The sequence below is a fragment of the Vigna radiata genome, chromosome 1 (assembly GCF_000741045.1).
Source record: "Vigna radiata var. radiata cultivar VC1973A chromosome 1, Vradiata_ver6, whole genome shotgun sequence".
NCBI lineage: Eukaryota > Viridiplantae > Streptophyta > Magnoliopsida > Fabales > Fabaceae > Vigna > Vigna radiata.
This window is the reverse complement of record NC_028351.1, coordinates 1,088,179-1,103,250: the sequence shown is the minus strand read 5'-3', so window position 1 is coordinate 1,103,250 and position 15,072 is coordinate 1,088,179. Positions and strand designations below refer to the sequence as shown.

The window sequence follows — 15,072 nt, the reverse complement described above, 5'->3', positions numbered from 1 at the left end:
CATTTATTAGTTTTTTTTTCTCAATTTTTTTTTTCATATAAATTAAAATCAAATTATCTTTCTGTTTTTTTTATAAAGTTCAAATTATAATAATCATTTTCAGACTGAAGAATTTCAAATTAAAACGAACGAAAATAAATAATAAAAAATAAATTATAGGAAAATTTTAAGAAACATCTAATCTGTTTCATTTTTAAAAAATACTCAAAAATATAATTAATATTTTAAATTTAATAAGAAGGTTTATGTTTAATGAAAATATAATTAATTTAGAAAAATAAAATAAAATATGTAGCTTCTTCATATACCTTTTAATTGTTTAATTAATTACTCTTTTAATTTACTATTAATGCAGAAAACACATTGATGCTGAAAAAAAATGAATGAAGAATTAATTGTATATAATGGTAGTAATTAGCATTAGTTAATTTATTCAGTGTAATTAATATAATGAAGTGTGAGTGAGGAAGAGTAACAGTATAAAAGAGGAGAAGCACTGTGACTAACAATTATTCCTATGGTTTTTCATTTTCATGAATTTGTTTAAATTGTGTCCCTAAAATAAGAGAGACCCGTCAGTACTGAGATCGAATCGAGGTTGAAGTGTGTGTTGTGTTGTGGCACAAACACCGAAGCAAAGTTCAGAAAAACACAGTGAGAGAGAGAGAGTTCTGATGTGAAATTGGAGAAAAGTGAAAATAAAGCAATCAATCCATGGCGATTGCTTCGGTTGATCAGAGGAGCAATTGAATTTTGCGGAATAGGTGTATTCGATTTCTCATTTGTTGTTGTTATCTTTCTGACTTGGTCAGATTCAAGTAAACGCTCTTTCTTCTTTGGAAACCCTAGGTTCGTCAATTCCCAACTCTCATTTCAATTCACGGATTTTTCTCTCTGCTTAATCTGTCGTTTACCTATCTTGAATGCTCCTTTTTTTTTTTTTTATCACTGACTAACGGAGAATTATCTTCTGTTCCCTTTTCGTGGTGGCCGTAGTGTTTGTTCTTGCTTTTATCGGTGAATTGTGTTGATCAAAATGTCTATGGGTTGTTTGCGTCAGTTGAATTTCATAGTAATAAATGTTGGAAATCTTTGAAAGATGTGTTTGTGTGTGTGTGTTGTGTTTTTTTTTTCTCTTTTTTTTTTTTTTTTCATGACTGGGGATTGGATTTGGAGCTTTATTAGACACCGTCTAAAATGTTGGATTTTGCGTCAGTTGACTTCACTGGGTTGTGTATCTGAGTTAATGCACTGTGTATCTGAGTTAATGCACTGTGTATCGGAGTTAATGCACGTCTGAGATTTGGGAATGGTGAAATAGATTTTGCATGGAAATGAAGTTCGTGGGCAGATAATAATGGTAGGTCTTGTTGAAGTAAATGATGACAAACAAAGAAAGAAGGTAGATTATTCCGTTGCTCAAAGTTTATCGTAGTAGTCGTGGCTTGGAGTGAGGAAGAGGGTATACTTTGGTGTGTTCATGGATCTGTCTAATTTTTTATGGGATCTAAAAAATTATGCTCTTCAAAGCTGTAGTGCTATCGGCCAAGCATACTGAAATGTTGTTTGTATAGGTAGGAAGTCTGTAGCCTTACCTTATGACCTGATATCATTTGTTCCCTGTGGGAGGAGGATTTTGAGTGGGAGGGTGGGGGGATTTGTTGTTGAGTTTTATATGCTGGTCGGAAACCTATTGCAGCACCAGATGATATACAAGAAATGAATTCCTTATCTAGTGTTTTAAGTTCAACAGATTCTATTAGGAAAAGGCCTTACAGTTGGAATTGTCCATGATACGAGCAATGCTGTGTGTTTGCAATTGGGATTGTAATTAAGCAACTAGCAAAATTGATGTGTGGTTGCTGGTGAAGGTTTATTTCTATTGACTCTGACTTTACAAAGATGGATTGAACAACATACATTTATTTGTTGTCATGGAGGAATGGATGAATATGGCTGGTTTATTTTAGTTTTCCTTCATTTTGTATGCTGGGTATTACGTGATTCTTAAAATCTATTTTTCTGGATCAATAATGGGAAGCTTTCTTAGCTCAGAGGTCTAGGAGCTCTCAAATCTTTACTTTTAAGGAAATTGTTTTTTGTCTCTCCTTGATAAAGGAGAACTAAACTTTTTGAAGTTCTTTATATATTGTGGAGAAGGATGTCTACACCTTGTGCCCTGAACCATTGGTTTCCCCCCCAAAAAGAAAATTGTAAGGGGAGGGGTTTAGTAGAAATTTATATGCTGCTAGGAAGTCCATTCCAGTCCTAAAGAATGCACAAGAAATTTGCATCTATATTTTCGGATTGAACAGATTCTGTTAGGAAAAGGTTTTATGATAAATCTTGTGTTGTAGATTGGAACTGCCAATGACCTATTGACAGTATTTTATCTTGGCAATTAAAGATGTAATTAACCAACTTGAAAAGCTGACGTGTTGTTGAACTGCTGAAAGTCTGATAGTCTGATTCTGACTTGATGAAGGATAGGTTGAACAAATTATATTTATACATTGAAAATGAGTGATGGGCAGACAAATTATTTTGGATTTTCTTCTTGTATGCTGTGGAGATTAAATGAATCTTTGAATCCATTTTACTGGCTCAATCATGGGAAATTGCATAGGCTAGGACTACGAGCACTCAAATTTTAAGGAAATTGGTTTTCTCCCCTATAATGAAAAGGTGAAATAACTAAGATAAAAGCGAAACAAAGAGGGATCGAAGGATAATGTAAGAGCAAAGTAAAAAGTAGTAAGTAACAAAGAAAAACAAATCATTACCGGTGGAAAGCTTTCCAACCCTCGGCATATCTACTGGAGAAGCCTGTTGAGAGGCTGTGTGATTTACTCCAAGCAGGAACCATTTAATGCCTGGTCCTGTTCCAAATCATTTGTCCTCCCATGTTAACCGCCTTAAAATTTAGGGAATTGTTCACCAACCAAATGCACCAAATTTAGTTTTCATATTACCAAACAGATTTAGGCCTAGCTTCTCCTTTTGTTTACCACAATCGTGAAAACTAATTATCAAGTATTGGTCCAGGGACTTAGCCTATAATAATAGAAGGCAAATCAAGGAATTCCATACAGAAATAGCGGCTGAGCAGTGGAAGTACAAATGTGGAATGGATCCTAAGTAGGCATCATAACTTGCATATGGGAGGAAAGAGCTGTATGTGGCCTAAAAACTTGCAACATGTTAATTGAAATAATTCTATTCCCGTAGCAAACCAAGTAAAAGATGTGATGTTAGGTGGAGCTTTGAGTTTCTGGAAAGGATTATTGAAAACTACAGTAAAATTGATCTAGGTCTCCTTGATTCCATATATTATCCTCTAAGTTCTAGCCCATATGAAAGAATTGATCCGTGGACTCTTCTAGGGAGTTATCATGGTTTCTTGCATATAATTTTTTTAACTTCTAACTCATGTTTGAATAGAATTGTTAGGGAGAAAGACAATAGAGATGTGTAACCATATATCAAGTGCCAATCTTCTACCTAACAGTCATCCCAAAACTGGAATCTATTACGCACCCTCAAGGAAAACATAGTTTACGAGAAATATATTTGTATGATTAGTCTTTTAACCTTTGTGGAGCATAAAAGCAGCTTATTAAAACTGCATGTAAAACTAGTTTCTTAAATGCTCATTCTTTTAACTGTTTCTTCACTTAAATAAGTTGCTCTTTAAACATTTATATTTTCAAAATTCTTTTTGCTCCAAATTCTCCTTTTGAGGAAAAGAGAAGCCCAAATTTGGAGAAGCTTGGATTGCGGTGTATTCACCCATTTTTTTTTCATCTAAGCCATACCTACTATATTTGTTGCTTTGATTTGCTTAGGTTTTCTTAATATATAATATGCATGGAATCCATGCCTAATTATTGAGGATAAATGATATTTCTATCTCAGAAATTTTTTTATATGAACACACACACCTCAATCTCCCCATGTTGTTGTCCTTAAATTCCTTGTTAATTTTCTTTCTGCTTTCAAATTTGGTGACGCGTTTATTAATGAGTTTCTAGGAAAGTTACCACTTAATTACTCAAATGAACCATATCAAGCTTTGGATGACTAACTTGGAGTTCCATGATTATGGTGGTTTGAGCACATACAAAGAAGTCCATTGGAAGCATAAATAATCTTCTTCCATTTACTGATTTTAGGTGGATAGATATTTGAGAATAGAGGAATAAATTCTGCACGGGAATTAAGTTTGTGCATTGATAATAGCAGCCCTTGATCAGGTAAGTTATGACAAACATAGAAAGATGCATTTTTTGTAGCTCGTTTCATTGCAATAATAATTGCTTGTGGAGAGGAAGAGGGTATAGTTACAAGTGTTATTAGATCTATCATGGTTAATTGTATCTAAAATACTTAGCTTTTCCAAGCTTGAGTGCTAACAGCAAAGCATTGCTGAAGTGTTGGTTAAATTGTGAAGTGTGTGCTGTGTACCTTATGCATTGATATTATTTGTTACCCCGTGAGAGGACTTTGAGAAGAAAGGGGGATTTGTTGTAGAATTTTATATGCTGCTTGCTAATTCATTGCAGTACTAAAGGATGTACACGAAATTTGTATCTAATGTTTTCGATAAGAAAATTCCATTAGGAAAAGCCCTTTATGATAAATCTTGTGTTGTATGCTGGAATTGGCCATGGCGTAGGCAGTATTTTGTGTTGGCAGTTGGAGATGTACTTTAGCAGCTAACAAGACTAGTGTGGTTGAACTGCTGAAGGTTTAAATTCTAAGGACTCTGACATTACAAAGGATGCATCATGCATTAATCAAATTACATTTATTTGTTGTCAGAGAGGATGAATGTAGAGCTGGATGATTTTAACTTTGCTTCTTCTTGTATGTTGAGGAGATTACCTGAATCTTAGAATCTATTTTTCTGGCACAATCTTGGGAAATTTCCTTGGCTTGGAGGTCAATGAGCTTTCAAGATTTAAGGATTTAATTTTCCTTTTTAATAAAAAAGAGAAATTTACTAACACTGAAAGAAGGTGGATTTTCTCTGGCTCAGTGATTATTTTAGTTATCAGGTCTTGCAGAGATGAATAATGTCTTATTAGATCTTTGGAAGCATAAAGGATTCAGATGATTTAGCATTTCAAGGCTTGAGTGCTAAGCTTAATGAAATACTGTTTGTATTGGGAAGAAGGATTTCGTACCTTGAATCATCTGCTTCCCTATGAGCAGTGGATTTTGAGAGGGAGGGAGGGAGGGGTTGTGTTGAATTTTATATGCTGCTAGGAACTTCATTGCAGCACTAAAGAATGTACAAGAAATCCTTATCATATATTTTGGATTGAAACATATTCCATTGGCACTAGTAACAAACTTTGATAAATCTTGTGTTTTAGGTTGGAATTTCCAATGGCATATTGGTGCTATTTTATGTTGGCAAATGGTGTGTATTTAAGCATCCAACGTAACTGACATGTGATTGAACTGACAAAGGTTTGTTTCTAGTGATTGCTACTGACTTTACAAGAGATGAATTAGACAAGTTACATTTATTTGTTGGTAATGAGTGATGGATAAGGAACTGGATTATTTTGGGTTTTTGTTGTGTATGTATGTGTGTTGAGGTGGTTAAATGAATCTGAGTCTATTTTACTACCTCAATCATGGAAGTTGCCTTGGCTAGGACTGGGAGCTTTGAAGTTTAAGGATAATTTTTTTTTTTTTTAATTGAAGCATAAGGAATCTTCCATAATGTAATAGAAAAGAACAAAGCAAATAGTCGAAAAATAAAGAATATTGATAGTGCCATGCATATCTAAACCAGTAATATTCTCCCAAAAGTAGACATTTGATTTGAGCCATTGCCCATATCTAGGAATGAAGAGTTTTAATCGTAGCAAAACCATGTGAAATAAAATTGTAGTCTGTTTGGTAATTTTATAATTGTTTAAGCTTAAAAATTACTTATTAAGTTAAAGTTTCATGGATAATGTGTGCTTTGAATTTTGTGATTTGAAATAGAGGAGTTGAAGTCAAGAGTTTCCTAAGTTAGAGCTTTTAAAGCTCATTCTTTTTTGTTTTCTTCATTAAAAATATATTATCTTTTAAAAATTCTTTTTGGATCAAAATCTCCTTTTATGGAAAATTGAAGCCCTAAATAAGCGAGGAAGAAACATTACTTTTATTTTAACAGTTGAAATTAATTTCCTGATTTTCATAATTGTTTTTCTCTTAGTGGTCTAAGTTTTATTCTTGTCAGACTCATTCTTCTTATGAAAAGTTAAATTTAAGAACAAGTTAAGTAGGCCTGTGCATTATCTAGTAGCTCTTGACTGAGGATGCATGTTAGAGATATATTATAAACCCATTCATGTGTCTTCACCTAGTAGCTTAAGCTTTAGATTGCTAGTTCATGATACTTGCATTGCATATGTATGCATGGATATATGATGGATATCATCTCTGTGATATTATTGCATGTATGGATCTCACTTCTAATTCTGTTCTGTAATATTTTTTAATTTGTGTGGATAGTTGTTTATTTTTCTTGTGTAGTGAATTTTTTGTTGTGACCATTGCTGCAGATATTGGAGATTGACGTGATTCCCTATTCACGTGCCTATCTGCATGCGGTGCTAAATGGATTCCTCTGGTTCTTATCTCGTGCTGTTTTAGTTGTGTAATATGTTATAGTGCCTGTTTAATTTGTTACTCCTTGCTGAATAAAAAGTAGGCGGATATCTCAAAATTCAAGATTAGCAATACTAATTAAAATTGAATGAGAGCGCTTATCAGTTACAACATTATCATTGTTGAAAGGAGCATTTTGGTTGTGGATTAAAGAGGATCCTTGTAAAGTTGTTGGATGCACTTTCTAGTTTGTTTTGAGACAAGGGCAAATGCTACCAACCTGGAAGTATTATAACATTGATTTCACCACTTCAGTATGTGATCAAATTTTTTTGGGTGGCGCATTTAATAATAAACATATTGATGTTATGTTATAAGAAGAAAAATGGAGCATGTTTTGGAAAAGAGATTCCCTCTTAATGCAGAAGATTACAAGTTATATGAAGAAGTTGGTGAAGGCGTTAGTGCCTCTGTATACAGGGCTCTCTGTGTTCCTCTCAACGAGATAGTTGCAATCAAGGTTCTGGATCTAGAGAAGTGCAATAATGATTTGGTATGTAGACATTTAGTTTCATATTTCACGTTACATCCCTTTTAGTTAAATTGTGCTGTTACTTCATACTTGGATTCGGGGGCTTATGAAATTATGAAAGAATGATCTCAACCATCACTATTCATTACACTGTTTGGTGCTAATTTATGTATTTGTCTCCTCCCTTGATCACTCTTTAAGTCTGTTGAACTATGTGGGTTGCATTATTTGCTTTAATACAAGGATAATTTTATCAATTCAATCTCTAATTCATTGTTTGATTATTTGTCTATTCATCTATGTGACTATATTCCATCTGTCATTGGATACATTCTTATTGATACTTCTGCAAATTGTGCAGGATGGAATTCGAAGAGAGGTACAGACGATGAGCTTGATTGATCATCCAAATGTTTTACAGGCACATTGCTCTTTTACTACTGGACACAATCTATGGGTTGTAATGCCATACATGGCAGGGGGTTCTTGCCTCCATATAATGAAATCTGCCTATCCAGAAGGTTTTGAAGAGCCAGTTATTGCTACTTTATTGCATGAAGTTCTCAAAGCTCTTGTTTATCTTCATGCCCATGGTCACATACATAGAGATGTTAAGGTGTGATGCATTAGCTATCTGCCCACTCATTTTTTAAAACCTATGCACCCTTGTGATATTGAAAATTGAGAATCTTACAGCTAGATTTCTTAATTTTAAACTAAATGGCATTAATGCATTGAATCTGAGATTTTGGTTTGCTTATGTTATGGTGCTTGTAAAGTTGTTTCTGAACTCAACAACTATGTCTTATTTTTATCTTTCCCTTTTCTTCATGTTTGTTGGTTTTCTGTTCTTTTTCTCCTCTTTTAAATTTTTGTAACTGTGCAGGCGGGGAATATTCTGCTTGATTCTAATGGTGCAGTCAAACTAGCTGACTTTGGAGTGTCAGCATGTATGTTTGATACTGGAGACAGGCAACGTTCAAGGAACACTTTTGTTGGAACACCTTGCTGGTATTAACCCTCCTTTATTGTAGTTCTTTGTCTGGCTACTATCATGTGAATGATTATTGAAGCTATGAATTGTCTTTATTTTCACAGGATGGCTCCAGAAGTCATGCAGCAATTACATGGATATGATTTTAAGTAAGTGTTTTCTATTCTTTTCTTCCCTTGTATGCATAATTAATACTTTTGTTATTGTCATTGTTTTGGTCCCTGATATCTTACGCTCTGCTGGGTTCTCTATTTTTTTTTTCTGTAAACAGAGCAGATATATGGTCATTTGGTATAACAGCACTTGAACTTGCTCATGGTCATGCCCCATTTTCCAAGTATCCACCTATGAAAGTAATTTTCTTGTCTTCAAATATTTGCAATTGCCTTCAGTTGCATGTCTCTGTTTCTGTGAGCTCATGGTTGAATTTTTTCACTTATTTTTATGGATGCAGGTTTTGCTTATGACATTACAAAATGCCCCTCCAGGTCTTGATTATGAAAGAGACAAGAGATTTTCAAAGGTTTGTGTTGTTTACTAAAGCACTTTGTAGTTTGTAGCATCTATTACTTGTATTCTTTTATATCTAAACTTTTCACCGTCTCTTTTCAGGCTTTCAAGGAGTTGGTTGCCACCTGCTTAGTAAAAGACCCAAAAAAGCGTCCTAGTTCAGAAAAGCTATTGAAGCACCACTTCTTTAGACATGCACGTGCTAGCAAATATCTTGCTCGCACCATTCTAGATGGGCTTGCTCCTTTAGGAGATCGTTTTAGATCACTGAAGGTTTGCTGTTCGTTTGCAAATTCCTCTGTTTTATGTATAAATTATTTGGGTTTTTGTTATCATTTCTCTTGCTTGTGTACCAGGCTAAAGAGGCAGATTTATTGGTGCAGAACAAGGCTCTTTATGAGGATAAGGATCAGTTATCTCAGGTAGGTTTATTTTTAGTTGTGTGTGTAAATGATTGCTTGTGGCACTGTCTATGCAAGGTGATGTTTTATGAGTACAGTTTCTCATTATGTCACTTTACTGTATCATTGTGTCTGGGTTGTGTTGTATTGTACGTACAGAAAGAATATATTCGAGGAATTAGTGCCTGGAATTTTAACCTGGAAGATTTAAAAAGTCAAGCTGCTCTTGTAAGTATTGTTACCTTCCTACTTTGTCTTATTTATTTATTTTAATTAGGTTGGAAGCTTAAGCATTGTTGGACATTGTTATCATTTTGAAAATTTTCTTTTGTCAACAGATTCAAGATGATGACATACCTAATGTAGATGAGCCACAAAAGGATAAGAAGGAAAAAGTCAGATCAGATGACTTCAGGGATTCTGCAGAGACGTTATCATCTGTACCAGCTAATCATTCCGATGATGCACCCACTCAGAACAAGGAGGTACTGTTATTGTCCAAAAGTGATCTAATGTTTATTTTACCTTGTACTTTATGAACTATAAAACTTTTGTTTAAGTATACTGGACAGGATTTACACCGTATCCCTATTTCAGGATGGATTTAATAATCTTCAGGATTTGGAGGGTTCGCTTGCTTCATTTCCTAGTAAACCTCTTCAAGCACTTAAGTATGTTTATCTTCTCCGCTCTTTCCCTTTCATCTTCTTTCTTTTTTTGAATTTTCAAGTGTTAGCAATGTGTTTGAGATTTGGGTTATGATATCATATATGTTTTCACTTATGTGGGAACTTGTATTGCATGCGGAAACACTGCTGGTTGTATGTTAGAAATTGGGTTGTTCGTTTTATTTTTTGTAATTATTTATGGTAAATTACTTATAATGTACAAACTGAGCCCTGTGCTATCATTTTATCTCAAATCAATTCACTAAATCTTACTATATTCTGTATGTAGAAGTTTAAGCAATAATATTCTTTTAGATTCAGTTCTCCATTTATTAATAGAAATATAGAATGATATACTTGTTTATATTACTTTTTTATTGTCTAATTAAGAATTAAAGAGAAATTTTGGATGTGGCAAATGGGATGTATAATTGAATTGTTCGAATCAGTATTCTTTTGGTGACAATTTAAATTCTTCCTAGCATTTTCTACAATTATGTTATAGTTTAGCAAATAACAGTGCATTTTCCATTATAGAACATTTGATCTTATTTAAATGTAAATTATGCAGAGGATGTTTTGATATGTGTGAGGATGACGTTAATAACAACAGTCCAAGAGATCTGGATCATGATTATGGAAATGAAAGTTCTGGGCCAAGTTCTTCATTACAACAAAACACCAACAATCAACAAAAAAAGTTTCTGAGTGGTTCCTTGTTACCTGATAATTTCCTTTTTCCCAAAAAGGTTGTTACTGACGGGGACAGGTAATTTTTCATTTTTACATCAATTGTTTGCAGCTTCATTATTTTTCTTCCCCATCTTCTTCTGGACCTGTTAATAGAACTTCTCATTCTCAATCACTTTCTTGGAAATGAAGAATTTTTTTCAAAAGAATTTGACCAAACTGAATTGTTCAAAATTTGTAGCTACTACACATGTTGTACAATGTCTGTGACAATTTGTTTTGTGCTTATCTTTATCACTTTTATATTTTGGACTTTGTTTAACGTACTGTGCAGTTGCACTGGTTACAGTAGGAAATGAAACATGATTACGAATAATTTCTGAAAATTTGGTATATGCTGAAAGCTTGGTTTTATTGATATGAGATGAGAGAATTGTGATTTTATTTTTCTAGTAGACATTATTGTTACTTTACTACTGCAGCATATTTGGTTTGCAATGTGCTATCATATGTTCTGTTTTTCTTTAAAGGGATTACCTACAACCAAAGTATTCTTCGGAGAGGAATCACAGTGGGCCATTGCAATATCGTCAGAAGAGAGATACCAACAACCTTCCATTGGGTAGGTGTATCTTGTTAGTCTGCTTGGTATTTTAATAATCTTTATAGTTTTCTTTCTCCTGTGCCAGCTAGATATTTACTTTATCTAAAAATAAATGCATTAAGAAATTACTTGTATATATTTTTCTTTGCTTTTTTATTGTGCACAGTTGATGACACATCAGATGGAGCGTTTGTCCAGCGTAGGGGGCGGTTTAAGGTCACATCGGCTGATCTCAGTCCAATGGTCTGTATCAAATGGCAGATATTTTTACCTATTACTTTTATCCATGATGAATATTTCTTTGTAGAGATTAGTAAGGCAGTTTTCATGGCACTTCATTATTGGGTGAAAGTAATGTGGAACCCACTAAATCATGTGGGTGGTAACGTCTTATTTATATTAACTTGTGGGACCAACATGAAATCCACCTTATATTGAAGAGTTTGTGGAAGGAGTGTGTATTGTCATTTTTTTGTGTATGGTGAATCTTCAAATAGTACCATCATATATGAGTTACAGATCTTGTTAATTTCTGGATTGATCTGCTAGAGTCATTATATGCAGACTATACTGTTTATCAAAGATTGCACCTTTGCTAACTTCAGGTTATAAAAATTGTGGTGGAATTTGTCTGCTTGAATGATTGATTTCATTAATTACTAAGATGGAACTTGGTGATGTTTTACGCAATGGCTTTGTAATCATTGCCTTTTCTTTTACTCATTTAGGGTCCTTCAAACAATGCTTCTGGCCCAGTTGTTAGTCCTACCAGCCCACCAAATCAAAATTTCGTGGCTGGCGCTATTCTTCCATCGCTTCAGTGCATCTTGCAACAGAACGGTTTGCAAAGGGTACTTTTTTGTTGAATTTCTTAGTTTTCTATCTCTTTTACTCTTGACAAGTATATATCATAACCTTATTTTCCAATGGGTTTTGCTAGGAAGAGATTATAAAATTAATAAAGTATGCAGAGCAATCTTCTGGTAATGCTTCTTTGTGTTGCCCCTTAAAATTTCTGGCAATTCAGTTTGTTTACTTTAACTTTTTTAACTTGTTACAGGTAAGAATGCAGAATCCGTAGAGGCAGGGGCAGTTGATAGTTTGCAGGTAAATTACTCTGGTACAAATTTTTCTCGTCATACTTTTTCTTTAATTATGAGAAGCATTATCCAAGGGGAATATGGAGAAAGTTTAGAAACTCGGGAGACTAAAATATCCCAGAAGGAAACTTTCTCTGCACTTCGTGGCAACATCCAACCCAAAACTATCTAAATTATTAGCGTGCTTAACGTTGTCAAATTGGAGAGTCTATGCAAATTATCAGTTTATATTATTGACTTGACTGGTTGAATCTTGTAAGAGTTTACTTTAAAAAACTATTAATGATGTATTTGCATAACACTACCATTGTTAAAATTATAAGTCAGATCAATAAATTGCACAATCTTTTGTGCCAAACAGCTTCGTGTGTGGTGAATCATGACGTGGTTCATTCATGAGCTGTATTTTAGTAGGATCTTGAGCTTTCATGAACAACATTGTCAGGGAGAGACAGTGGGTGAAAAACTATTCTTTCCAAAATTCTTTCTCCCCCATGTGACCCTCCTCGCATCTGACTCTGCTTCATCTCTGGGGTTAACCTTTGTTTGCAACTGTCTGAGCATTTTTTCACAGCAGCGGTCTTGGCCTGTAACTGGAAAATGAGAATGAAACTAGGGTTTTTGTTGTCATTTGGGTTAGAGTGGCTGTTGGGCCTAAACACAATGGGAAGTTTTTTCTTTCTATTATACTATTATAAAACTATAAAGATCTCTACAATATATAAGCATATTCATAAAGTGAATATCTGCTGTTTCATTTTAGGTAGGAATCTTACAATCCTTCTTTCTATCCCTGAGTAATGAGTTTTGATTTCCTCCCTATCCTAGGTAGAATCTTGAGTTTAACAACCTTGTATAACATAATACTTATAACACAACAATGGTTCAATATTTCTACTTTATAATCAATCTAGTCACAAGCCACTCTTATAAATGGTTTCATATTTGTACAACTTGCAGGTACCTGCAACAACCAGGGAGAAGGAGCTGCATTTTCAGGTGGTTCAACTCCAACAGAGGTACATGATACAACTGAATTTTTTATTCTTTAATTTATAAAACTTAAATTCAATGTACATCTTAGTTTCAACTCCTATGTCAGCATTGGAAGCCTTGTTGAGGAATTACAAAGACAAAAGATGAAAAATGTTCAGGTATCTTTTAATCTTGGTCCATCCCACTCTTACTATTTCATCTCAAACAATTTGTTGCCATGTTTTAGTTTCAATCTGTAACACCACATATTTTTGTTTTTTCTTCAATATACTTCTATTCAAATTCCTTACCCATTGCCTTTGCAAGGTAAATTCTAAATTTACAATCTATCCACGTAAAAACCATTCTTCAATTTGAACAATTGGTTGCCTCTGTTTAGGGGCATATTGAAATTATACTGTGCATTGACATGAGATTAGGATGGGTGAAAAATTGTAATTCATAAGGTAAATGTTAGAAAGTGAAAAATATTAGTTTTATTCATATTGGAATTCCATTATTGGACCTAAAATTGTAATTATGATAAGTACCCAAGCATTTCTGTAACCTAGCTATCAAAACCTAATAAACACATAAGTACTAATTTATTACCAAAGCTGCTTGTTTCCTACCAAGATGTTCCTTAGTCTCTCAAGGATCAACCATAGATTAGCTTATCACACATTTGCTTTCTGAAAATTTGGTACTTTGAATTCAGCAGTCATGTCATGGTCTAAGATGTCTCACCTTCTGTCTGGTTTGCAGTTAGAGAAACAATTGAGCAGTATGATTAACAAAATGGAGAAGTGAAGAAGTCTATGGACGTTATGATGGTTTAACTGATATTTAGACAACACCTGACGTTCATTGATAACATTCAAAGATGATTTACGACGTACTTGAGGGATGGAGGAACGTCTCAATTGTATTACCATGTGTGGTGTGAACTTTTGTTTGCGGCAGACACTAATTTTGAGATGGTATTCCTTGAGTCGCCTGTAAAATGTAATTTATTGAGATTGGGATAATGATATTATGTAATTTAAACTTCTCATTTTCTCTTTTTCTACTTTAAATTTACTCATCAGAGTTCACATGAATGCATATAACTACATAGCTCAGTGATGTAGCAATCTGTCTTGTGTTTTCAATAAGTTCATATCACCTGACAACAACCAAACATACACAGAATGCTGGCTGAAATTGCTAGTGTTCAAGTGTAAAATTCCAATGGTTGATGTAAATTCAAATTTTTATTTATATTCCTGACAATAAATTCTCCCGGTGGATTGTATTTTTTCATATAAACTGCAGCTGAAACTTATGTGTATAAAGAGATATTTGTTACTTATTTTTTGTGAATTTTGAAATTGTGACCTAGATATTTTTTTCTTCACTGAATGTTTCATTTGCAGCGTGGCTTAATTGTGATAGTATTTTTCTCGGTAAGAGAAAAATGGAATGGATAATAACAACAAATGATTATCTTCATTCCAAGAGGTATAATATAAAATTTTGATTTTTTTTTTAATTTTATTGTTTTGTATAATTTTTAAAACTTTTTGTTACATTTATTTTATTGGGATTGTCCTCATTTATTAATGCTTTATTTAGTTGTTGATGTTTTTAGGATACATATAATTTATTATTCTTAAACTCTAATTAGTGATGACAAATGAACCGAGAATTTATCTTGGTTGATTTTTCGCATTGACTAAGTAGGAGTAATATTTGATTTTTTTTTTCTTATAGGGTAGAGAGATATGGATGTCTATATATATAGTTGCATCGTTCTTATTTCAATACTCAGTTTTGATTTTTGTTTAAGTTATTAAAGTACTTATAATCAAGAGGTAACTTAATATATGTATATATATTATTCTATTCTTTCTCTTATCTAATTGTTTGGTTATATTAATATTTATCAAATCTATTCATATTTTCAAGGTATATCTCTTATCACAAACTTGAATAAACATTTTTTTT

The 15,072-nt window shown here is 33.4% G+C and overlaps 1 protein-coding gene across 2 annotated transcripts; it reads left to right on the top strand.

The window, feature by feature from the left end:
- The first annotated feature begins 505 nt into the window (after positions 1-505).
- On the top strand, positions 506-14,437 carry LOC106770986 (serine/threonine-protein kinase BLUS1). Of its 2 annotated transcripts, XM_014656862.2 has the most exons (22): positions 506-849; positions 4,173-4,253; positions 6,567-7,165; positions 7,506-7,760; positions 8,031-8,155; positions 8,243-8,287; positions 8,410-8,491; positions 8,593-8,661; positions 8,751-8,921; positions 9,005-9,070; positions 9,209-9,277; positions 9,388-9,534; positions 9,647-9,720; positions 10,289-10,486; positions 10,938-11,029; positions 11,178-11,254; positions 11,740-11,862; positions 11,952-11,994; positions 12,072-12,118; positions 13,072-13,130; positions 13,214-13,265; positions 13,852-14,437. In XM_014656862.2, the coding sequence occupies exons 3-22, from the start codon at positions 6,998-7,000 to the stop codon at positions 13,894-13,896; spliced, it is 2,007 nt and encodes a 668-aa protein (XP_014512348.1). In that variant the 5' UTR covers positions 506-849; positions 4,173-4,253; positions 6,567-6,997; the 3' UTR covers positions 13,897-14,437. The 2 variants fall into 2 exon arrangements, with proteins under 2 accessions (XP_014512348.1, XP_014512340.1); XM_014656854.2 differs by lacking the exon at positions 4,173-4,253.
- The last annotated feature ends 635 nt before the right edge of the window (positions 14,438-15,072 follow it).